Source organism: Cryptomeria japonica, chromosome 3, assembly GCF_030272615.1.
Source record: "Cryptomeria japonica chromosome 3, Sugi_1.0, whole genome shotgun sequence".
In the NCBI taxonomy this organism is placed as follows: domain Eukaryota; kingdom Viridiplantae; phylum Streptophyta; class Pinopsida; order Cupressales; family Cupressaceae; genus Cryptomeria; species Cryptomeria japonica.
Window position 1 is genome coordinate 449,066,409 of NC_081407.1, and position 27,600 is coordinate 449,094,008.

Below are 27,600 nucleotides of genomic sequence, written 5' to 3' on the forward strand. Positions count from 1 at the left end.
ATTGTGCTTCTTCTTGGAAAATCTTGACCGCTCATCATTTGATCTCGGTTGTTGGTTTCTTTCTAAATTTTCTATAAATTCAGACTCTCATCTCTCATTCAAGGATCCTGAAGAATATATTGTTATTATGTTGTTTTTTCTCTAGGTTCATTAAAGATTTTTGTGCATTGAGATATTACATATTAGTTATTGCATCCTTATTAAATCACCTCGCTTAATATTGCTTAAATCATGTTAGATTAATCATACATATCTAGCTTAAATCTTGCATCCATTTAGCTCAATCTCGTGCTCATATAGATTAAATCCTTCGTTTAGGTGTCGTCTAGTCACCGGTATTACATATAAATCTGAGAGAAAAACTAAACTCGCATCTACTAGAAGGCAATAGGTCGCTTTGTGATGGTTTATTGTTCATTGATTATTGATTTACTAACCATGCATCTAATGATTTATTGAAGTGTTGTGTATTTTAGATACAGATACAGGTCCACTTTTCACACACAGTATATAACTACATAATATATTATAACACTACATTGATATACTAATATTATAACACGGTCAAGTTCTTAATAATAATATGTAAATTATACTTACCATTTACTGTGGCCTTCAAAAGTGATCATGGATTTATGGGTATTAATGGTGATAACCATCTTGTCTCTTTTATTTTTCTCCACATGCTATCCATGTCAAAGATATGCTCGAAATGCCATTTGCATTAGTTTTAGGATTCTCAAAGTGTATGTATTTGACCAATGAATGGAAATCAACAATTGAGACTATCTAAATTACAAATATGGTTTGAAAGAACCTAATGTTTATATTAAGTATTGCATGGTTACCTAATGCAAGTTCAACTCTCTCCCTATCTTTGGAATCAATATTATTGTTGACTTGTTTGGTCAGTGGGTCTTTTCTTTGATCTTTTTCATGTTAGGTTCTTATGCTACTCAAGGATATCCCTATGATTAGAGGAGTGAGGATGGCACTTGGCATGAGTTTTTCATATGTTGTGTTTGTGGGATGTTTTTCATGAAGTCCTAGGGAAAGTGTTATTGGTGCTTGTGATTGGCACATTTCATTTATCATGGTCTTGTATCCTCTGCAGATCAAAGGTCATCTAACACTTTTCTGCATGTGGATCATCATGTTTTATGATTGTCACACGTACCTCGACCATAAACACTAACACCTTAGGATGGATGGACTCATTCCTTGCTTGTAATATGTTTGTCTATGAAAAGTGATACCATCTTCACCTTGGTCATTCCATACCTTGGTGTATATTTATCTATTTGCGAAAATCCAAAAATGCCCAATGATGAAAATAAGCACTTTTAAATAAATCCCACCATCTTCATCTTCTCTATATGCCCATCTATTTTGTATATATCCATCCATTCTCTCTTTTCTTCTAATCCTTTCTTCCTATCCCCTTGATCTATCCATTTCCCATAACCAATGTAAGCTTCTTCTATTCTTTACTAGCTTTTCTTCTACTTGCTCAAATTTCCTATCAACATTTTTCATTTGATCATCTATCTCTTGTCTTATATAGGATGTGTCTTTCCTTAAACCAGATGCTTTCATCTATCTTTTGTCTTATATAGGATGTGTTCTTCTTGAAACCAAACTCTTTCATCTACCATTTGTCTTATACAAGATGTGTCTTTCCCGAAACCAAATAAACATCTATCTTGTGTCCTTCTTGAAACCAAGTGTATTCATCTATCTTTTGTCTTATACAAGATGTGTATTTCCTAAAACCAAACAATCATCTATCATTTGTCTTATTCAAGATGTGTCTTTCCTAAAACTAGACGTTTTCATCTATCATTTGTCTTATACAGGATGTGTCCTTCCTGAAACCAGACTTGATCTTTATCAATCAATCCAATCAATTCAATCCACAATCAATACAATCGATTCACTCAATCCAATCAATCCAATCAAACCCAATCAATTCAATCCACAATCAATACAATCAATTCACTCAATCCAATCAATCCAATCAAACCCATGCATGTCATCAAGCTAACCATTCTTCTTTTTTTCATATAACATTCTTTTCTTTCGAGAGATTAACCTCAAATTTTATTTTTCATCCAATCTCTCTAAGGGACATCATACCTCCTTATCTTGGTAGTCCGGGGCATATTGGAGCATATTACTCTTAATATTTTCTAACTATCCAAGGGGCAAAATATAGACACTAAAAATTAACATTCTTCTGATCACTAATCTTCGTTCATAATTAAATAACTTTTAATTATTTAATCACTTTACTAACTATCCTCCCTTGCCCACATTAATTAAGTAATTTTACATTATTTAATTAATTAACTTTTAATGAATTAGTTATCATTTTCTTCCAAAGTCCTCTTATAGTTAAATAATCTTTATTATCTAATTAACTAATTATTTCTTTTATGGTTGAATGAATAAACTCATTGTATCCTTCCATTTACCCTTTCACCGTCCTGTCTAGTAAAAGGTGAATACATGTTTATTGTTACCCCTCTCTTTCCCATGAAATTAAATAATATTTATTTAATTATTCCATTTTCCCTCTCACCCTCCTCTCTCCACTTTCTAACAACCTCTGCCACTTATTTTTCTTCTAACAACTGCCTCCACTTATCCTCTGATTCCTTTCACCAGATTCTCCACTCTCTCCCTATCTTTGGCAAAATTTCTCCTACGCAATCTCAATCGTCTATCTCCTTTGTGTCCAATTCAAACTTGACCGTTGATCGTATTCCCTCCATCTCTATAAATTCAAATATTTGCCTCCCTTTTCAAGCTAAGCACTATACTTGAGCTCTTCTTTTATCATATGTTTGTGCTTGCAAATTTTTGAGGGCAACAATATTATCAACATTTTGAAGAAGGCTTGGGGACTATGAAGATCTTTAAAGGAGTTTTTGATTGATGTTTTGATAGTTTCATGTTCTTGATTTCATTCTGCTTTGTTAATCATGCTTTCATTCTTGTCACGATCATCTTGTTTAATGTTTTAGAATGATATGCTTCAGGATTTGATGTTCAAACTTGACACTCCCATTTGCCACATTCTTCATAGTGTAGATTAGATATTGGTTGTGGTTCGGGATTTGGTGGTTATCCTAGGACGATCATGGCATCTCATTTTTCTAGATTTGAGGATTTGGTGGTTATCCTAGGACGGTCATGACTTAAAAACCAAAGGAAGTTGCAACAAGAAATCAATTCAAAAACACCATACAAATTGACACAAATACCAAGGAGGAAATTTCAAGCTTTATTGACATTGCCTGACAATATTACAAATGTCAAAGTTTAATCTTTGGTCCTAAAGTGAATTTCATTCATTGATAGCTAGTAACATCACTCACGTGCTCTTTTATGTTGTTTGTTGGCTCTTATATCTATTTCCACGTGACTTTAAAACCTTCTTTCTTACCCTATGCATTGTCTTGGGAATCCCTGCTCTATTAGTATGAACCCCACACACTAACAATTCTGACTGTCTTCTTTGATTACACAAGTCTACTTGCATACCCTTCCTTGCACATGAACTTCGCCAAAATTGATGTCAATATAGTCTTTCACCACATGCTCTGTCAGCCAACACAAAATTTTATTTGTCTTCACACATTAGAGTCTTCCTCTGCCCATCCAGCATAAGGGACTTCTGATTACACGGTGGCTCGATTACTCTCCTCACTCTTCCCTTTAGCACACACCTCTTCTTATTCACCATTGTATATCTACTCTTGGGCAGCAGCATTTCATCCCTTCATCTTTTCTCATTAATAGTTGTTTTCAAACTTACCTGCGTAGCTCACACAACCCTTCGCTTCACATTCAAATCCTCACTGTATCAATTCACCAAGGGTGCGTTGGAAAGAAAAGAAGATTTTGTTGTTGTGATTATTTTTCTTCTAATTGTCTATGCAGCCATATGTGGTATTTCATTTTATCTTGGCATAAAGACCATAGCTATTTCATTTTTATTTTGGCATAAAGCCCATAGCTATTTCATTTTTATTTTGGCATAAAGCCCATAGCTGCATTCCCTTCTTTGTAAGAATTTTTAATACAATGTTAATGCAATAATGTTTGAATAATTATCTAATACCCTAGCAATGAATATAATACTAAAACTGAAAAAACAAAGAAACAAATTGGAGATCTTTTTGGTGGTGTCGATTGTAGATACGCCTAGGTGCTCCTGCACCAAACACGCTAGGTAAGTGAACTGTTCCTTGAGTTTGTAAACCCAAGAAAATCGGGAGGTGCATGGGATGGTGATCCTATGTTTATTTCTAATCCACTTTTTCTCCTTGTCCATGGGAACCTTCCCTCTTCTATTCATTTGTTCTTCACCAACTCTAACACACAATCCACCTCTTCAACCATTATATTCTTTTGGACGGATATTCTCTTTTCCTTTACTACACTGCTGCAACAAATTTGAATCTAATCTGCCCTTTGATTGTTCATAAATCACTATACTCAGCCTTCTCTTCCTCTATTCGTTGTTTTCCAGCATTACAACAAATTATGGAGCCTAATTATTTTGCTTGCTTCTCCCTTTCCTTTAGAAGATTCAACACATACTTTTGACCATCTTTCTGGATAGTATATAAATTCTTACAACCATCATGTATGGCCTTCTTGTCAAATTGCCATGGCCTTCCCAACAACACATGATAAGCACTCATAGGCATCACATCACATAACACTTCATCTTTGTACAAGCCAATCTGGAAACTAATTAAATATTGCTCACTCACAATCATCTCCCTCTTGTAACCAAGAAACTTTGTATGGCTAGGGTGCTTACACCTTTTCAAACATAGCCTCTCTACCACTTCCTCTGAAACTCACTTATCCATACTACCACTATCTACTATAATTTTGCAACACTTACCTCCAGCCTTGCACACGGTTCAAAAGAGACTCCTTTGGGACGGTTCCTCCTCAGCCACCTTCTTTGGGGTCTTCACCTTTCACCTTTGGAGATGCATCACTCTCCTCATCCTTTTGTGCCAAGTGGTTTCTTATTGCACCCTTCTTGCTACCTTCTTGTTTTTGAGGACATTCATAAGCATGATGACCAACTTCTCCACAATGGAAACATTTGCCTTGAAACCCTCTATTGTTGCTACCACGTTCTCTTGATGGGAATTTCTTTTCCTTTGCGCTTTGGCCCACTTCCTTACTCCATTTGGACTTAGGTTCCTCTTCAATATACTTACCTTTGTTGTTGTTCACTTGTCCCTTCTCTACTGCAAATCTTCTATGACTTTTAGAATTATTTATTTGTCTTCTCATTAACTTTTCGTCAACCTTCAATGCATATTGATATGCTTCCTCCACGGTGTTGATTTGAAATATACTTATTTCATCTTAAATATTGAACCACAAGCCATTTACATACCTAGCTACCTTTTTCCTATAAATCTGATGCCTACCCAATCAAATAGCCAACTTGTAGAACTCTTTTGTGTATTCTTCTACACTCATGTCTTTCTACTTCAGATTTTGCCGCTTGTTGAATAGCTCCATTTCGTAGACTCCATGAATGAATTTTCTCATTAATCTGGTCACCATTTGATTTCGTCTTGTTATCTTGGAGTCTCCATTCATTACACATTCTCTCTACAACTCTTTTCACCATAATGCAACATGCCCCTTCAACTTCATTTGAATTAACTTTACCCTTTGCGGATCTCTAATTTCCTCCACTTCGAAATATTTTGCGAGCTCCCCAATCCAATCAATCAACTCATTTGGAATCCTGGATTTAATGTTCCAAAAAAGTTTAACACATCCATTTTACTGCTCTTTGCGATTCTCGAAAGAACCCTCAAAAATTTGTCATCTATAGTATCCTTTAGTTTTTCTTCTTCTCTTTTGTGTTCTTCCATTTCACTTCTTCTTCACTCATAGAATTTCATGCATTTCTGGTATCTAATCTCACCTCATTCCTTATGTCATCTCGGATATTATTTCTTATCATTTCTAGAATCGCTCCAACACCTTCTCTATTTTGGGCATTCCTCTAGCATCTTTATTACCCTTCCAATCAATAGCTTCAAGCTCCTATTGTTCAGGATTTATCTCACCTACAACAGCTCTTTCGGTCTCTTCTTTATCATGCTTCATCTATCCACCCACTAGTCTGGCATAGGGTGCCTCACGTTTGGCACTCTGCTTATGCACTCAAAACCTATGGCTCTGATACCAATTGATGCAAGTTCAAATCTTTGACTTTAAAAACAAAGTTAGTCACAACAAGTAATCAATTCAAATACACCATACAAATTGACACAAATACTGAGGAAATTTCAATCTTTATTGACATTGCCTGGCAATATTACAAATTTCAGAGTTCAATTTATACTTGTAATGTGAATTCCATTCCTTGATATCTAGTAACATTTGTCACCTACTATGTTCTGCTATCTGTAAACAGTCACTGGCTCTTATATCTGTTTCCACATGACTTTAAAATCGTCTTTATTACCCTACACACTATCTTGGGAATCTCTGCTCTGTTATTATGAACCCCACACACTAACAATTTTGACTTCCTTCTTCGATTACACGGGTCTGCTCACATTCCATTCCTTGCACATGAACTTTACCTAAATTGATGTCAATACAGTCTTCCACCATACGCTATGTCAGCCAGCACAAAATTTTATTTGTCTCCACACATTGGAGCCTTCCTCTGCCCATGCAGCATAAGGAACTTCTGATTACATGGCATCTCAATTACTCTCCTCACTCTTCCCTTTGGCACACACCTCTTCTCTTATTCATTGTTGTATATCTACTATTGGGAAGCATTTCATCCCTCCCTCTTTTCTCATTACCAGTTGTTTTCAGACTTACCTGCATAGCCCACACAACCCTTCGCTTCACATTCAAATCCTCATCATTTCAACTTCATCAAGGGCGCCTTCGAAAGAAAACAAGATTTAACTGTTGCAACTGTTTTTTTTCTAACTGCCTACATAGCCATATGTGGTATTTCATTTTATCTTGGCATAAAAAAATAGCTATTTAATTTTTATTTTGGCATAAAGACCAAAGTTGTGCATTTCTTCTTTGTAAGAATTTGTAGTACAATGTTAATGGAATAATGTTTGAATAAAAATTATCTAATACCCTAACAATGAATATAATACCAAAACTAAAATAAATAAAAATGACTGGAGATCTTTTTGGTGGTGCCGATTGCAGATATGTCCAGGTGCTCCTGCACCATTACCTACTTATGTATATGCCCCAAATCTTTGTTACTAATTATATGAATAACATATGTGGAATGTCCCCACTTCATGAGTGATCTACCAGGATAGAGATTCACCTATCTTTCATCTCCACAGGTGAATTTAGTATCTTGAGATGAGTTGCTTATCAAAGGAAGTTCTATACTTAGTCATTTTTATGACTTTGGTAAGTTAATAAAATAACTTTATAATTTAAAGTTATAAAAGTTATTTTTTTCTAAAATTAGAAAAAGTAAATAAGTTATAAGAAGTTATTAAACAACTTTATGTTTTCACCAAGGCACATTTTCCAAAGTTGTTTATTAACCAAAAGTGGCCCCACTTTAATGACTTAACAACCCTCATGGCTGATCGAGCTTATTAGAGGAATGGATATTCTAAAGGAATCTTTGAAATATGCCAAAAGAGGTCGAATTAGGGTTGAGGATGAATAAAGATGTTGGGAGATGTTTGGAGATTCATTATGTTCATTCTATTTTGTGAATTTATCTATCTTTAGCAGGTCTGCATGGTTTGGAAAGGTTTGAGATTAGATTAGGGGCGGCAATCTCCAATTTGCAGGTGTTAGGACAGACACCCATACATCTCTAGCTAGGCGGCATCAATTGGAGCCTCATAATTGGCCATTCAAGGTAATTCAGGGGTTTATTGCTTGTGACAGGGGTATATTGGCATTAATCATAGATCTGATCCACTTTGAGGGTTATTACAGCAGAATAATTGCATTTATGACAGTCGTGTCTCTCCAAGTAGTTGGTCATACCACCTAAGGAAGCATCTAGCTTGCATTAAATAAACTGAGGGGTTTTGACTCCTCCATTTGTGTGTGAATTCATTGTTGGGGTATAAATAAGTGATCATAGTTGGTTTGGTGTGAAGGAAATATCAGATTTGGGCAGCAGCAGCAAATCATTGAGGAAAAGAGACATAATTTGGGGATCTTGCCTGACAAGAATTTGGAATTCCAACTGGGTCTAAAAATTCTTCAATATTAGTTTTTGGTAATTACCCTGGAGTTAAAAAAAGTCATTTGCAGCTATTAGTAGCAAGTGGAGGTTCTTGGTTCAGTCACTGCTTCATACTAGGCTCAAATTCCACCCTCAAACCCCAGCGTTGGACTCCTAGTAGGCCTTGAACGACTTAATTCTATCAAGAATCCTCTTTATTATTTATTTGTACTTGCTACAATTAATAATTAGAAGTCTAGAAACTATTATCAGTTCTATATTTATTGTATTGCATTTATTATTTTCCATGTATTGTCAAAAATCCAAAAAACTACAAAAAAAATTGAAAATACAATAAACTTCCAAAAACGCTTTTTGCTAGTCAAAGAATTTGAATTTGTAAACAATCAGCAGTTTGGATAAGATTTCTAGTCAAGGATCTTTCAGTGGTATCAAAGCAATGATACTGCTAACCTAGGGGTCATCAGAGAAATTCTATGTAGCGGGGCCGATTTGGTACCTATAGATATTACACACGCATGAGACCTAGAGTAGAATTTAATTTTATCACAGAACCACCCTTTGAGACTAATATGGGTGATATACATGAAGGATAGAGGATCCCATCCAGACAGGAGAGACAAATTTCACTCAATCCTGATGAGATTATGAGGAGCTTGGCTGAAGCACAACCAAGAATTGTTGAAGCAATCAATAGGTTACAGGACACACTTGATAGAATGGATTCGGGAAATAATAGGGGAAGGCACAGGAGCCATAGCAGGACAGTATCAGCTGTAGGAAGTAGGGGCAGCAGTAGAATTCCATCCTCCTTGAGTAATGCATCCATCTCACCACGGAGGGATAGGACCCATTCTAGGACAAAATATAGGCCTATGCTCCCACGGTTCACTCCTAGATATGTACCACCGTTGGCTGAGCCTCGAAATGGAATCACCTTCCAGGACATAGTTATGGCTGCCAACGATGTGTGGGCACATCTACCAACACAAGTTAGAGATGCATTCACGTTGCATCAATATTGTATGCAGGGTTGTGATTTCATGACGGGACAGAATGACAGGGGACCCAGACAGCAGTGGAATAATGATCTGAAGAAGGCTACATATAAGCTGATTTTATCCACTTTTGATGGCAGCAGTTCCACTAGTACACGAGCGTGGATTCACAAGTTATATATACCTCACCTTGAAACTCATGGCTGAAAATGAGGTCATTCAGATTGTTGTCCTACATTTGGAGGGCATCGCATATGATTGGTGGCACCATGGATTGGTCATGCAGAATCACACTCTCATTCATTCATACGCGGAGTTCATAGAAAGGCTGATTTCCAGATTTTATAGGAAAGATGTGGAACTTTATTACAGGGATTTAGCTCTCCTGAAACAGTCGGGTCATGTGGATACATATATTAATGAATTTTAGCGTATAGCAGTGATGGTACCGAAAATGCCTGTTAGGGGGGTAGTTATGCTCTTCATAGAGGAAATTCATGAGAGATGTCGCGGTTTAGTTAAGGCCTTGAAGCCTAAGAATCTACAGGAGGCTATTCAACTCACATTAGATTTGGACACTACTCCACCATCCTCTACTTTTTCAGCAAAACAAAATTTTTCCCAGGAAGTCCAAACCCTTCCAGAAGCCTTTCAATCCACAGAAGGGTAACACATCTTCTCCTAGGATTGATCAGGAGTTTAGAAATGAATTAAGGAGGAAGAAATTGTGTTTTAATTGTAAGGAACCTTGGGAACTAGGACATAGGTGCCTTGGCAAAGGCAAAGCTCATCTCATTGAAGTGAGCTTAGATGTGGAGGATGAGCACATACAGGATATTGATGGTGAGGGAAAGAATATGGAGTCTCCCCAGATTGAGCTTGACTCTACTGATGCACAGGCTACGGCCAATGTCACCATGGCCACTCTTTCCAGTTATCGTAAGTTCCATGCTTTCAGATTGAAGGGAACTATTCAAGGGCAGCGTGTAATGTGTTTAGTAGATACTGGAGCGACCCATAACTTTATTGATTAGCATTTGGTAGAGAGATGTGGGTTACAGACAAAGGAATTTTCAGGATTTGGTGTGAAGGTTGTAGATGGTGCAGTGCTGGGATGTACCAGGAGGATTCCTCAGCTCAGTATCGAGATGGGGGACTACACTTTGACAGATGAATTTTATGTTTTACCCTTAGAGGACTATGATGTAGTTATAGGTATGCAGTGGTTACAGAGAATTGGCAAATATGTCATTGATCACCGTAGAATGTAGTTGGAGTTCTTAGTTGATGGAAGAAGAGAATACTGAGGGCATTATCGGATGGAGGCCCCAAGGAGGTTTCCTCCCGCAAGATGGAGACTATTATCAGGCACAGAGATATCCTTTGGGCTACACAGTGCTTTATTTCATCTAAAGCACCTTCACTAAGGATGGCAAATCATATCACATTGATTTACAACAGATTTTAGATAAGCATGGGGTGGTGTTTGGTGATATACCACCTAGAGTACCGCTTGATAGAGGCTTTTAGCATATGATAGAATTAGAGGATGGAACAAAACCAATCATAACCACTCCTTACCACCATCCTAAGGCCTATAGAGATGAGATTGAGAAGACCATCAGGAAACTTCTAGACATGGGATTCATTAGACTGAGCTCTAGTCCCTTTGCTTCTTCAGTTGTGTTGGTGAAAAAGAAGGATGGGACCCTACGCATGTGTATTGACTACTGTGCACTTCATAAGAAAACCATTAAGAATCAGTACCCCATTCCACACATAGATGAGTTGTTGGATGAGCTTCGTGGCTCAGATTATTTTTCGAAGATTGATCTTCGATCAAGGTATCACCAGATTAAGGTGCGGGAGTCTAATATTCACAAAATAGCCTTCAGATGCCATTATAGTCATTATGAGTTCTTAGTGATGCATTTCTCTCTCACTAACGCCCCTGCTACATTTCAGTCATGTATGAACCACATATTTAATAAACATTTGCATAAGTTTGTATTGGTATTCTTTGATGATATATTGATTTACAACAGATCATGGGAGAAACATCTGAGGCAGTTAGATGAGGTGTTGAGCATTATGGAATTTCAGTCCTTGTATGCTAAGATGTCCAAATGCGAATTTGGGCTCACTGAGATTTTATACTTGGGTCATGTGATAGGAGTTGATGGAGTCAAAGTCCATTAGGAAAAGATCCAAGCTATTATTGATTGGCCACCTCCCAGGAATATTTCAGAGTTGCATGGTTTCCTTGGTTTATGTGCTTATTACAGGAGGTTTGTAAGGGGTTATTCTCAGCTTACGGCACCTTTGACAGATCTCACCCGGAAAGGGGCTTTTAGATGGACTCGGGAAGCACAAGAGGTATTTGATAGGCTTAAGTAGGTGATGAGCACTTGTCCTGTGTTGCAACTTCCTAATTTCACCCAACCTTTTGTGCTTGAATGTGATGCTTCAGGAGAAGGTGTGGGTGCAGTACTTATGCAGAATCATCATCCTATTGTGTATGAGAGTAGGAAACTGAAAGACAATGAGAAATTATACTCTACCTATGATAAAGAAATGTTGGCTATTATGCATGCTCTCACAAAATTCAGACAGTACTTAGTGGGGAGGAAATTCATTGTTAAAACTGATCATAACAGCCTTAAGTACTTTCTAGATCAAAAAGATCTTAATGAGAGGCAACAAAAATGGGTCAGTAAGATCCTAAGATCCAAGCATATGGTTTTGACATTGAATATGTTAAGGGGAAAAATAATGTAGTTGTTGATCCATTATCTAGGAAGCCATCCATTGCTACCCTTTGTTCATTGAGTGAGATTTCAGCTGATTGGAAATCTCAACTTTTAGTAGAGTATTCCAAAAATCAGCATACATGTGAAATTATGGATGGGTTCATTCTGGATGACAGGTACACAGTTGTGGATGATGTGATTTATTACAAGGGGGGGATTTATTTAGCTTTGGAATCTAAACTGAAAAAACAGATTTTAAATGCTTTTCATGACACTTCTGGAGCAGGACATCAAGGGTATGGTAAGACTTACAAACAGATTAAAGAGAGGTTCTCTTGGAAGGGCCTCAAAGATGATGTTTTACAGCATGTAAGGGAATGTATTACTTGCCAACAAAATAAAACTGAAAATACACACCCTGCTGGTCTGTTGCAACCATTACCCATTCCGGAGCAAAAATGGACTAGTATTTCAATGGATTTCATCACGGGTCTTCCCAAGGTGCAAGGGAAAGATTGCATATATGTAGTAGTGGACAGGTTGACAAAATATGCTCATTTCTTTCCCATAGCAGCAACATATGCAGCTTCACAGGTTGTTGATCTGTTTTCCAGAGAAATATTTAGGCTCCATGGTCTTCCAGAGACCATTGTCAGTGACCATGACAGTCGGTTCATGAGTTCTTTTTGGCAGGAGTTGTTTAGACTTACTGGCACTGAGTTGACACCTAGAACCAGCTATCACCCTCAAACTGATGGACAGACTAAGATTGTGAACAAGTGGCTTCAGGGGTATTTACGCAACTATGTGTCAAGACAACAATGTACATGGGTTCGTTGGTAATATTTGGGAGAGTTTTGCTACAACACGACACATCACATGTCTATTGATATGTCTCATTTCTGTGCACTATAAGGTTACGATGCTATGACATTCATGGATTTGGCACTTGGAGATAGTAGAGCACCACTGACACAGGATTGGCTTCAGGAAAGCCAAGACATTCTCAAGGCACTTAAGGAGAATATTCAGCGAGCCCAGGATCAGCAGAGGTTATATGTTGATCGCCATAGGACTGAGAGAACATTTGAGGTTGGGGATATGGTATTCTTGTGCCTCCAACCTTACCGACAGAGTTCTATGAAGATGAGTGGGGCAGAGAAGTTTAAGCCCCGATTCTATGGTTCGTACCGTGTTTTGAGGAGAGTTGGGGAAGTGGCATATGAGATTGAACTTCCACCAAAGAGCAAGGTTCATAATGTCTTTCATGTATCTTGCCTCAAGAAGGCAATTGGACAGCACACAGTGACTTCATTAGTACTACCACCCTTGGATGAGGAGGGTAAGTTGATTATGGTACCTGTTGAGATATTGGATCAGCATGAGAAGAATTTAGGAAATAGGGTAATCTGGGAGTATTTGGTCAGATGGAAAGATTTACCTATTGAGGATGCCACTTAGGAAGGTGAAGCTATTTTGCAACATCCATCTCTTCAGTCGCTTGAGGACAAGCAATCCCGAGAAGGGAGGACTTTAATGTCCCCACTTCCTGAGTGATCTACCAAGATGGAGATTCACCTGTCATTCATCTCCATAGGTGAATTTAGTGTTTGGAGATGAGTTGTTTACCAAAGGAAGTTCTATACTTAGTCATTTTTATGACTTTGGTAAGTTAATAAAATAACTTTATAATTTAAAGTTATAAAAGTTACTTTTTTCTAAAATTAGAAAAAATAAATAAGTTATAAGAAGTTATTAAACAACTTTATGTTTTCACCAAAGCACATTTTCCAAAGTTGTTTATTAACCAAAAGTGGCCCCACTTTAATGACTTAACAACCCTCATGGCTGATTGAGCTTATTAGAGGAATGGAGATTCTAAAAGAACTTTGAAAGATGCCAAAAGAGGTCGAATTAAGGTTGAGGATGAGTAAAGGTGTTGGGAGATGTTTGAAGATTCATTATGTTCATTCTATTTTGTGAATTTATCCATCTTTAGCAAGTCTGCACGGTTTGCAGAGGTCTGAGATTATATTGGGGGCGGCAATCTTCAATTTGCAGGTGTTAGGACGAAAACCCATACATCTCTAGTTGGGCGACATCAATTGGAGCCTCATAATTGACCATTCAGGGTCATAATTCAAAGGTTTATTGCTTGTGACAAGGGTATATTGGCATTAATCACATATCTGATCCACTTTGAGGGTTATTACAGCAGAATAATTGCATTTATGGCAGCCATACCTCTCCAGGTAGTTGGTCGTACCACCTAAGGAAGCCTCTAACTTCCATTAAGTAAAGACGGGGGTTTTGACTCCTCCATTTATGTGTGAATTCATTGTTGGGATATAAATAAGTGATCATAGTTGGTTTGGTGTGAAGGAAATATCAAATTTGGGCAGCAACAACAAATCATTGAAGAAAAAAGACATAATTTGGCAATCTTTCCTGACAAAAATTTGGAATTCCAACTGGGTTTGAATAATTCTTCAATATTAGTTTTTGGTAATTACCCTAGAGTTAAATAAAGTCATTTGCAGCCATTAGTAGCAGTTGGAGGTGCTTGGTTCAATCACTGCTTCATACCAGGCTTAAATTTCACCCTCAAACCTCAGCATTGGACTCTTGTTAGGCCTTGAACAGCTTAATTCCATCAAGAATCCTCCTTATTATTTATTTGTACTTGCTGCAATTAATAATCAGAAGTCTGGGAACTATTATCAGTTCTATATTTATTGTATTGCATTTATTATTTTCCATGTATTGTCAAAAATCCAAAAAACTACAAAAAAATTGAAAATACAATAAACTTCCAAAAACACTTTTCGCTAGTCAAAGAATTTGAATTTGTAAACAATCAGCAGTTTAGATAAGATTTCTAGTCAAGGATCTTTCAATATGTTTCTTAATTTCAAGAATGATGTGTATGGATGCCATTTTATATCATGTAGAAGTGATTTGTATAATGAGTTGGAATAACACCAAACATATACATGAGGCCAAGTGTTCATATAGTTGCATAGGTCTCAAACCTGTTAAATGCTTACATATCTGAGGAATTCATATAGCCCAAAAAAATACAAACCCACCGTAAGACTGCTCAAATCAGAAAAAAGGCAACAGCAAACATGGAAGCATTTAAATGGTCACTTCTAGTTTTTTTTAAATTTAACGTTAAAAACTTAAAACCCAAAATATTTGAGAACTGTATTAAATCTTTTGTTTTGAATGGCTCCCAGTAGCTAAAGTATTTGCATCAATAGGATGCATTAGTAACCTAACTATTGACAAGAACTAATAAAAATGATAGTTTGATATAAAAAAAATATCCTTTGGCTCTATATAATGTATTGATATGAAATATTAAACATTTAATATGTTGTTTTTGAAAGTTCCCTAAACAACCTCTGATTTTATTCTGTTTCAATATAATCAACCAAAAGAAACAATGCAGAAAAAGAGGTTTTAAAATCATTTTTATCTACCAGTATGCAACATAGTTGTCTTGTAGAGCTTGTAAAGAGGTACATCCTCTAAGAACTGACTTTATGTATTTGTCAACATAAGCCAGTTATAATGCCCGAGTAAACCAAAGAAATGCCTCATTAATTAGAGAATGGTTAAACATGTAAATAGTGAATACTAAATAGCATTCCTAAAGACACTTTATGTCTACCAAAAATGATTCCCAAGACAGAGAAATGGAGTAGCACTACGCACATAAAATACAGGATTAACTTCAGCCATTGTGGAATTTACTCACAACACTATCATGCAAAATGGAACAGAATATTAAATAGACGGAGCTTGATGACAATTTAATGGAGTACCACTATGCATGTAAAATACAGAGTTAACTTCAGCCATCACCAGAATTTATCCATAACACTATAATGCAAAATGGAACAGAATATTAAGTACACAGAGATTGATGGCAATTTAGTACTAGTTTGTAAATTTCATCATAATCTCCAAGAATTTAGCACTTCTTGAAACATCTCAATCATCAACTCCCTGTCAGCATGCTGGAAAAATGCACTCAAATCTTCTCTAGCATCATAGATCTTTCCAAAATCAAACAGGTACATCAAGCATTTTTTCTTGAGTCGACTTAGCTGAAAAAGCCAGGCTTCTTGCAGCCTCTCAAGAACATTTTTTGAATCTATGTCCTCCAAAAGGCTCTCCTCGCAAGATTCCTTCAAGTCGCCAATATCGTATTTATCAGCAGCTCTCAGCAAAGCTACTCTGTGGTACCAAAAGTCTTCATGTTTGATACCACCATAGATGTAGCTTAAAAGAGCCATACAAGCTTCAACAGATATGTCTTCGATGTTAATTACTGATGATTCCTTTTCTTTGAGGTCATGTAAGAACATGCTCTCAAAAACAGGGGATCGAGCTGCCAAAATAGCTCGATGTGCTCTAACACTACCATTAGCAGTATTAATAGTTACATCTGTGTGAAGACCATCGTCCAACATACGGGAAAGGCATTTTAGCGCACCCTTAGTTGCTTGCAACTGCATTGCTCCCTCATTAGGCCATATGGAACATGCTTCTGCACCCTTTAATACATATAAGTAAATGTCAATCATAGAAACAAGAATAGATTACAGTTCAACATATAGCTTCCATTAGCATGGGCCTTACATAAAAAATGTATGAATTACATATTATCCACAGATCACAATCTTCTATGCATAAACATACAAAATAAAGGCTCATCTCTTACATTCATTGTAGCAACTTTCAGGTCTAAAAACTCCACATCAATGACTAATCGTCCATGAAAGCTACTATCTACAGGCCATACAAAGTCCTCACTGCTGCGGAGCAACTTATTATGGACTGTATCAATATGATTGTGGTTAGCTCGAGGAAAATGAATAACAAGTGTTAATCACTAATCCTACTTATTGAGAGAAAGAATAAATCAGCAATGCAGTTGTGCAAAAAGATACGAGCACAGTTACACATTTTCACTAATATGAGGGTAAAATTTAAGTACCCCAGTTTATACAGGGTGAAACAAAAAACCAGTGCCATAGAATGATAGAAGGAAAAGCATAAAATGCATTCAATTTTATTTATTACCAGATTACCATCAGATTAAAAGAATCTATCTTGTCCTACTCGTTATCACGTAGCATTTTTTTCAGTTATCCTGACTGTACAATAATCTCTCTTATGACTAGGTAGGAAAATTTCCTAATTATACCATAATTGTTAACATGAAATCAAGTGTTCATAAAGAAAAAATTTAGAAAGGTTGAAAATGTGCCTAGAAAGGTTCAAATGGTGCCTGTTGGGTCTTGATTTTTTTATAATTACCACAGTTGAAAGGAGGGGTGGAATCTAACAGAATAGCAATTACTGTGAGGTGATCACATTTGTACTGTGTTTTGATTCATGTTTGACTGAAAATACAAAGACAAGGACTTGTTTTCCACATGGCCAATGATTGATGTTGTTCTGCACACCTGCTTGTTGAACCCATAAATTATAATGCTAATGCTTGTCAGTTTTCAATAAGGCCTTTTATCTAGAACAGTAATAAAGTTATTCATCATGACTGCTGTTCAGCCTGAATCTTTCATCTACCTGTGTCCCAATTAACAAAGTAGAATTTTTAGGTCCCTGCCAACCAAGAAAATCTGTTTGGTATAAGAAACCTCGAGTTGATAACAGAACATTTCACATTATCCATCCAGTGTTTCAATTTTGTATCCCTTTAGGTTTCAACCTCATTAAAAATATTTGGAGAAAACTGACCCATATTTGGAGAAAACTGACCCGTGTCAATCCATCTTTACACTCAGAAGTCAATTCCTAAACAAACAGCAGAAGCTAATAAATATAACATAGTAGAGTGCACCTAGCCCTTAACAAGATAGCTCAGGTGCAATACAGAAAGACAAGAAGCTAAATGCTTAAATGCAAGACCTGATGCTATAGAGCTAAGATTAGGAGGCATAGTTCCTTGCAGGGTCAACCTATATCAAACACTTAAACAGAACATGAAGGCAACTCGAATCAGCTAAATTTTACAATCCTGAAAATTAGCACCATCCCAACAACAAAGTTTGAGTACAAAGAGAAAGAAATAGTTAAGCCAAACCTCTCTAGGAGGTTGCACTTTCAAAATCAGAGAAAAGAAATGCAGAGAAAAACTGATTATTCGCCTGGGTAAAGCTTGCTTTAATGTTCAACAATGCACACATTTTGAACCTTCAACCTCAAAATAATAGTATTGGAGGTTGGCAAATTGAGAAGGAAATTCAACAAAAAAATTTGGCAGCCCACATTTGTTACTTTCACATCCCAAATCTCTATATGCTAAACCCTAGACACTCAGCTCCTGACTGACAATACACTAATTCTGAATGCTTTACTGAATACATCTTAAATACTGCAGTTTGAATAAAGCAAATCTCGCTGTTCAGAACTTCAACAGTCCAAAAAAAAGACAAAAGAAGTTAGCAAAAGAAACATGATTCATAAGCCAAAGAAAAAGATGTAAATTTTAAATAGAGACATTGACGTAGCCAAATTCCTGGGCTTCTAGTTCACACTTTGTGTGTGATGCTGTAATTTAGATTGCAAACAAAACATATACAACAGATTCCTCTAGATGTTGAAAACTTAAATGGTGTAGTTGAGCAGACAATAACATGAAAGTTTAATAAAGCGGATGATAATTCCAAGTATTGCATGATGAGGGCACATACAAATGTTCTAGCAGCAACCTCGACTGATGATGGAATGAGTGTCATTTGACTACTGGAAAATCAACTCTCTTAGCATCAAATATGTAAGGTCTCAAACACAAGATTATATAATGGATATGCAGGGCTCAAACATTAGATTTTAAGAAGACTCATATATACAGCATCTTATGAGCATAGAAAGAACCTACCTAGGATTTTCTGAACTCAATTCAAAAGGAACCATCTTCCTTCTGCATCATCTTAATTAGAAACTAGAGGAAGCATATCAATCGACTGACACAATCTAGCAAATTTACTTAACAATGGGCCAATTGATATAAGCAAATTTATCAAACAGTAAAATAGGAGACAAGTGAACAATACTAGACCTCTACTCTGTGCTTCATAAAACTGAGATATTCAGTATGAAAACGGGAAGAAGGATCCCATAAAAATTAAATGATTTTAAATTTCATGCTCCAGAATCTAAGATCTGGTATAAGAAACAAATAGCCAAAAAAGAACTCAAGTTAAAAAATTTGATATGTAACTTAGAATTTGAGTTCTACATACCTGGTGAAGTCCAAGGCCGTCGACTTCCTCCTATATTGAAGATCCGGAGCACAAACATTGCAATTGGTGGCTGTTCTTTTGAAATACGACCAGCCTCGGGAAAAAGACGGACATATAAATACCTGTTCTTCTCAACTGACAAGTGCCTAAAGAGCAACATCGTATTAACAGCCAGCAAGCAACTACTAAACACTATATAATAAGTGTATTTTAATGTAATTATTTTCAGTTTATTATTAATCTAAAAAATGTCCCAAGGTGTATTATTATAGATGCTAAACAGCAAACGTGGAGCAAATAATTAATAAGTAAATCATAAAGTCTCTAGAATGCTAATACAATGGATATCAAGTTTCCTGAAGGTGAGGCAGCCAAAGTTAAAGGAAAACAAATTATATATAGGTATATGGGATTCAACAAAGTAGGCACAAGTAATTAGTTTTCAATCAGAATCCATAATTCATCCTTTCAATGTCAAGATCTAGCTTTCTGTTTGCAGGTTAATTTTGATTACGTAGACAGAGTTGTTTTAACTACCCATCATAGGTTTGCTATCTTTAATGAATGTGGATTGGCCAGCCTTCGCCATTCGTTATTTCAGCTCCATATCTGCAAAATACCCGTCTATTACTACCTTCATGAGACATTCAGCATAACGACAACAATTTTTAATTCTTCTTAAGGTCTGATTTTCTTTGCACGGAAGACCCCCATAGCACTCTGTCGTGAGGGCACTTGTCTCTATATATGAGCTTTCCAAGCCATGAGGACTGGTGTAGAAAATTTTTGGATCACAATATGTTTTACAATTAATTCTTATGCAATTTAGCAAGGCTTCAAGATCAGCCACAAAAGGGTTCTGACTGAGTTAAACATGTATCGTGCAATTGTAGAGACAGTTGTGATCGGATCTGGGATGAGAATTTAAGAACTGAAACAATATGCTTCTTGTGTGTGTAAGCTATTCAATGAATAAGTGTTTTCCATAATTTGGGTCCTGTTGTGACGTATTCACACATCGCCCCATTGCAAATGGGGACCCCTACTTTTTTTGCTTTCTGGGGTTTGCTTTCTAGGTGTTTAGGGTTTGTCTGTCAGCCTTTGCATTTTGAGTGTCGCCAGGTGATCAATAGGATAGTAGGCTTTGCTTGAGCCAAGGGAGTCAGCAGGTGCTCCAGGTTAGGGTTTCTTTGAGAGTCTTCATTAGGGCCTGGTTTTGCTCTTGTTGCTAAGTGTGTCTTGCTTTGTGAGTGGGTATCATTCTTGAAGGTCCGAGCTAGGTCAAGTTGGTGAGTGATGAAGTCTGGAATGTCATCCTGATCTTCAAATGCCCTGAAATTTGGCTAAGTCTAGAATGCCCTGATCCTGAAATTTGGCTAAGTCTGGAATGTCCTGATCCTGAAATTTGACTAAGTCTGGAAACTGAAGAATCCTCCAAAAACTAGATTTTGCAATATAACTCCTGGAGGTCCGAAACCACTCTCAAACATCCTGGAAGTATATATGGAATATAACTTAAAGTATAAGAAAGAAGAAAGATATGCTTAAATGTTATATTCCATAAAATGATCCTGACTGAGAGTCCAAAATGTCAAATTTCGCTCCTGACCCTTCCAAAGGGTCCAAAGCGAATTTCGCTCCTGACCCTTCCAAAGGGTTTAGAGCGAAATTCTCCATAAGACATTCTACTTTGACCAAAACGTAGAACTAACGCATTCCCAGGCTTGAATGAAGGTAAAGCACTTGTTTGAATGAAGAAATGTGAAAATGAAGTCAGGATCTTGACCAAGAATAGGGATTTCGCTCCTGACCCTTCCAAAGGGTCCAGAGCGAAAATCCTTGAAGACCTCAAATTCTCACTTATCAAGGCCAAATTTCTAGTTCCTAAGGCATGTTTGGAGGTATTTTTGAATGTTCTAGCCTTGTCAAGATTGAAAGATGAAGGATTTTAGTCAAGAAGATGAATTTTGCTCCTGACCCTTCCAGAGGGTCCAGAGCGAAATTCTTGAAAACACTCATTTTCCCTTTAGCAAGAGTCAAGACCAAGGTGGAGATGCATGAGGAAGGATCTTTGTTTGCCTCCCAAAGAGGGTGAGAGTTGGAAAAGTCAGGAATCAAGCCCAAAAACATGATTTTCGCTCCTGACCCTTCCAAAGGGTCCAAAGCGAAAATCCTTGTAGCTCTTATTTCCTTCTTTGTTTTGGCTAGGTTTTGGCATGATGTAGGATAAATTGGTATGTTCTTGCCTTGGGAGGGAGTTGGATAATTTGAAAGATGAAGATTTTAGCCAAAAAGTGAATTTCGCTCCTGATCCTTCCAAAGGGTCCAGAGCGAAAATCCTCCTAAGGCTCATCTCCTCCCTAGTTTGACCAAATTTTGAGTTGCAAGGCATCTTGGAAGGAAGGTTGGACATTCTTGTTGCCTTTGAAGTGTTTGAAAGCGTTGAGAAATGAAGGATTTTGGACCAAAAGGGAAATTTCGATCCTGACCCTTCCAAAGGGTCCAGAGCGAAATTCCTAAAAGCTCTTATTTTTGCAATGAAGAAGATCAAGTTTTGATTTGTTATGACGTGGATGGAAGAGAAATAACTTGTCTTTGCCTCTTGAGATCGTTTTGAAAGGGAGAAATGAAGAATCTAGCCCAAGTTAAGATTTTCGCTCCTGACCCTTCCAAAGGGTCCAGAGCGAAAATCTCTCTAAGAGGCATTTCTTTCCTTATTTAGCCAAATCTTGATGACCAAGACATGATGAGAAGAAGAATGAGCATGATTTAGCCTTTGAGAATGTTTGGAAGTTATGAAAATGAAGGATTCTAGCCAGGAAAGTGAATTTCGCTCCTGACCCTTCCAACAGGTCCAAAGCGAAATTCCTTATAAGCCTACTTTTTGACCTTTCTTGGACATGAAACCTTGTTCCTAGGGCAATGAAAGATGAAATTCTACCTTGCAGAGAAGTTTCAAGTTGAAAAAATGATGATTTTTGGTCAAGACTGAGAATTTTGCTCCTGACCCTTCCAAAGGGTCCAGAGCAAATTTTCTCAAAACCTCTCTTTGCTATCAATTTTTTGCTAGATCAAGTGTGGGATAAGGTAAAACCAAGGAGAAGTTGCCCCTGAGAGTGACTTTAAGTTGCTAGAAACCATGAAAGATGAAGGAATTGAGCCTAAAAGTGATTTTCGCTCCTGACCCTTCCAAAGAGTCCAGAGCGAAAATCCTAAAAACCATCTTTTCTTCCAAAATTTGAGCAAAGTTAAACTTGGACAAGGGTGCGAGAAGTCATTTGGATTGCCTTAGAGTGGATTTTGGTCGCCAAGAATGCAAATTTTGAAGCCGAATGAGAATTTCGCTCCTGACCCTTCCAAAGGGTCCAGAGCGAAATTCCTAGGATCACCCTTTTTTCCTTGCAAATCAAGTCAAGTTTTTGGTTTTTATACCCTGGAGAGGAGTGAGGCAAGGTGTTCTAAGTCTTGGAGGTGATTTGAAGTTGAAAGGATGGCAAAATAGCCCTAAAACAAGATTTTCACTCCTGACCCTTCCAAAGGGTCCAGAGCGAAAATCCTAAAATCTACCTATTCCTTTCAAATTTATGCTAAGCTATGCCTAGACCAAGGTAAAAGATGCCCTTGAGATTGCACTTGAGTTGATGGTTGTCTCCAAAAATGATGATTTTGGGCCAGAGGAGGAAAATCGCTCCTGACCATTACAAAGGGTCCAAGGCAAAAATCCTTCAATCACCTATTTTGCCTTGCAGAATCAAGTTAAACTTAGGTTGGATGAAAGAAGAGAAGTATTTCCTTGCCTTGTGAGGTGGATTGAAGTTGAAATGATGAAGTGAACTACAAGCAAGAAATTCGCTCCTGACCCTTCCAAAGGGTCTAGAGCGAAATTCATCAAAATCCCTATTTTCTCCTTGTGTCAAGTCAAGACTTTGAGTCCTAAGGCGTAGTTGAGGTTGAAATGATGTTTCTTTGCCCTGTAGGATGAATTGAAGTGAAGGAGATGAGGAATTAAGACCTAAAATTGGAATTTCGCTCCTGACCCTTCCAAAGGGTCCAAGGCGAAATTCTTATAAGGCCTATCCCTGGAAAGACTCTTGAACAAACTTTATTTTGATGTCTTCTTGTTGATGATTTAAGGTATAAAATGCTATGTTGAAATGAATTTATTATGTGTCCTTAATCATCTTTTTGTTTGTCTTGCAGTTAAAAGGCGACCTTCTCCAGTCCGGCATCAACAAGGACGACCTTCTCCAGCCCAGCATCATCAAGGACGACCTTCTCCGGTTCAGCATCATCAGGGACGACCTCTTCCAGTCCAGCATTCGAAGGAAAGGTACACCATCCATCCTGCACATCGAAGACAAAGGAAGTTAAAGCAAGGGTTCGTTGAAGAAGCAGACAGTTTCAGAAGAGTTAATTAAAGCTAGCTTCTCAGCAACATCAAATTGAATATCTACCAAGTTACAAGTGTCAAACAAGGTGGCATCTCAGTCATCACTCCTCCAGTCGGATTGGTCCACCTCAGCGTGTCCAGATTCAATGTACCTGACTCACCGGAGATGGCACAAACTTCGATGTACCTACCCCGGTTCTCCATTGGTCAAATATTCTAGAGAAGACATGTGTCCAAATAATGCAATTATTTCATTGGCCAAAATTGAGTTTGTTGTAACAAACCCTAATTAGGGTTTTCATTGTAAAATCTCGGCCATTGATCTCAAATTGATCTGAGCCATTGAATTGTATTGAGGGCGCTATATAAGCCCTGGCTCCTCATTTGTAAAGGAGAATAGTTAGTCAGTAGTTAAAAGGTGAATAGTTAGCTAATAGTGAATAGTCAGTTGATAGAATAGCAATTAGAGTAGAATTGAAAGAGAAGGCCAAGATTGTTGCCAAGATGTTGTTGTAAAAGACTTGTAAACTTCATTGAAGAAATGGTGAAATCTATGGGTCGATTCAACAATTTGCATGGTTTCTATACTTCTCAGATTTGATTTCATGTTATTAGATGAGTGGAAGAAATGTGTTTGATTGATGGTGAAATTCGTATATCCATACTACTAGCAGTTTGTTGATTGCAGACTTGCCTTGTGTAGTCAACTGGAATCGTTCAGCTTAAGCTTAACTTCAATTGTCGCTTCTTCACTGATATGCATCAGCCTGATGGTGTCTATGCCTGTAGCGATGATCTAAACATCATAAAGCTTTTCCTCCGAAGATCGCACTAACCTTGTGGAGATGGTCCTGGGATGTCAAAACAAGACTTAGTTAGAATTTCATCAAAGGTTATTCATTGCTCCTACATTCTTAGTGTCAGAATTAGATCCTTTCCTCGCCCTAATCCTTTTTCTTTTTTTTCAAAATCTAGACTAGTGAAATCCTGTGTTCCAGTAACATTCAAAGCAAATCAGACGTTCAATCATCAAGTGTAAGTCCCCTTGTGATTCCAGCAAAATCACATCATACCATAGAGAGCTTATCCACGAGTAGAGAACCTACATACAAGAACCTTGGAGTTGCCTCGACTGATCCTTCAGCGAGATCTTCAGTAGTCGGGAAACTTTGTTCAAGAGAGGATAAGGTACCTTTAGGTATTTTATTCTGTGTTTGGTCGTGTACAAAAGACACATCAACAGGTCCCAAACTGCAATTTACATAACCATATGGATACATGAAAACCTTGGTGGTCTAGTATACAGCAAAGAAGTTTACCCAGCATTCAATACAACCTACAATAACAGTCTTGGCCTTCTCAGAGCCAGCATGAAAGAAAAATAATATTATCATATAATTATTATTGGACTTTATGGTGGGAAAGAAGCATAAGGTATGGTCTTCTAGTTCTTTCAAGCACTTTAATTTTTTAATTTATTCATTTTAACACCAATCAAAACCCTATCCCACCCAATCTTTACTACAGGCTTTGCCTCTTATGTGATGGAAATCATTGCCGATATGATTTCAAGACAGGTTTTGCAAGTACCCTGTGAGTGATATTTTTTAAACCAAATGCACATCCTAATTTAGTTACTTTTGTATAACTGCTTTCTCTTTAATTTTCCTTAGGCATTAATGGTGAGACTCTATCCTGTAGTTCAAACTTCATGTCAATGGCAATGGTTTCTAAACCTAAATAGCAATGAATTAAACATTCCCTCTGTACAAAATATTGTTTTGTTGGTTAATCCAACCCTGTTAGAAGGTCAGGTGCTAGGTTTATCCTTAAAATGGACAGTCGCATAACCTGCTTTCAAGCTGAAAACAATTTGGAAAAAATGCATACTAGAAAGCTAGTGTAAAGGTAACAACAATAATATAGCCAACCATTCAAACCCACACATGCACACACAATCACCTACATGCGCCCACCCACACACAGAAGCCACATGAAGAAGAATAGATAGAAAAAGGGAGGGGAGTATTTGTGTGTATACAACTTGATGTACTACTGATAATTTGATGGAAATATAGAAATCTCTCATTCTATATATATTTATGTTATTGTATTATAATATGTTGGTGCTATTTTTTCAAGGTAACCCATCACATGCCTCAAATTAGCAGTCTATAAATACGAATATATTGGTGTGAGATGGTATAATATCTATAGATAAATGTTAGTTATAGCTTGTAGGACATAATCACAAAATAGCTGACATTTTGGCTCTAGTGCCAGCACCTCCAATAAGCATTGCAACATAGCTACAATATGTACTTTCATGTTACCAAAGATGATTTAAATCATTACGAAAACCTAAAATTTGCACACCAAGTACTTATAGGGGTAAAACCTAAGATTTAGTGAGATCAGAGGTTCTAACTTCTAATATTTTTTGTATAATTTTTTCTTCATTAAGTTACAAAGGCATGTTTACAAGTGGATGGAAACCTAGATAAAGCAAAAGTGGAGCATTTATAATGAGCAAGTCGAATGGACTTCTGAGACAATCATGCAGCTAGAGGATTTTGACACTGAGGATATTGGTGGTAGATGTTTTGTGAGAGATGCAAGCAAAAGTTACCTGATGGATATTGCAATGATAAGCTACACCTTTATGGATCAAGCGAGTAGGCTGCACAAGAGGTATATTAACAACTATTTTTTGAGTTGAAAATGTTGTTGGTTGGCAAGAAGGTTGGACAATTTGACATGGAGTAAAAGTTTTATTTTAAGTGAGGCTCGTTATTGGTAGGAAGCTGGGATTTGGTGATGATTTGTGAGGTCAAAGTGTGCCTTGAATCTAGATGGTAGAGGTATGGAGGAGAGAGATCTCAGAACAATGCCCCACAATAGAATGATATAAACAACATAGGAAGCTGAAGCAAGGCCTGAAAACAAAACACATTAGGAGCGCACATCTGAGAGGATAGATATGGTCATGTATTGATCAATATATATATGAAAAAAAAGATATGGTCGTGGATCAGGCAACAACTACTGGAGATGAAAAGTGAGAAACATGGCAGAATGAGAGAATGATACTTACTAGATGGAATGAAAGGTGAACTCATATTTGGGGCCCAGCCATGGAATATGAAGATATCAATGGTAATAGATTTCAAGGTGACAAATGACAAATTGTGTTTCCTACCACCATCAATATCTCACAACCCTCATCGTAATCATGATCTGAGAAATATCAGAGTTACTCCAAATCATGAAATGGAGTATAAGTGATTAAGGATCAAAATTTAGAAGTTAATATGTAAGCTTTCTCTATTTCCTTCAACATCCAAACCAACAGCTAAGAGAGTTTTTTTGTAGAGTAGGCAGCTAGTATTTTTCTTTACATGTGCAAGGAGATATGAGCAGATAGCTCGTATGGATGCCACCCTTCATGACAGTGAAAATACTAGATCTAGTGGTGGTTTGGTTTCAAATTGTACCAATGAAAAAATGAGAGAATGTGGTGTAAATAACCCTTCTAATGATGGACTCTTCCATGGAAGGGACACTTCCTTGCAGATATGGTTTATCAAATGGAGAGGAATCCTCAAGAGATGGCATCTCATCTCATGGAGTTAGATTTCCAAGAGGTGGTCACAACTTGTCCAATGGTGGTAGCAATTTTAAGGGGGATGGGATTCAAGCACCCAGCAAACCATTGTTACTATTAGGATTGGTGATATTAACCTTGCAATCCTAGGACCATGTACGTTTATTTTAATACTTTAATAGTTGGTTATTATTTCGCGTGGCTCCAAGAATCATGGAAGGGGAACTTGAATGTACCACATACAAAGGAACATTTTTTGTAATTAAATATTGTTTTCTAGGCACTTGGAATATTTTTTGCAAGGTGGCATTGAGTGGA

The 27,600-nt window shown here is 37.1% G+C and overlaps 1 protein-coding gene across 1 annotated transcript in view; it reads right to left on the minus strand.

The window, feature by feature from the left end:
• Positions 1-15,781: 15,781 nt before the first annotated feature.
• The window catches only part of LOC131031744 (BTB/POZ domain-containing protein At1g21780), a 38,427-nt gene continuing 26,608 nt past the window's right edge, over positions 15,782-27,600 (minus strand). The window contains exons 2-4 of the mRNA XM_057963022.2: positions 19,289-19,434; positions 16,741-16,856; positions 15,782-16,573 (exon numbers count right to left, since the gene is read on the minus strand). Coding sequence (XP_057819005.1) covers positions 15,971-16,573; positions 16,741-16,856; positions 19,289-19,434 — 865 coding nt within the window. The 3' untranslated portion in view covers positions 15,782-15,970. The remainder of the gene's footprint in view (positions 16,574-16,740; positions 16,857-19,288; positions 19,435-27,600) is intronic.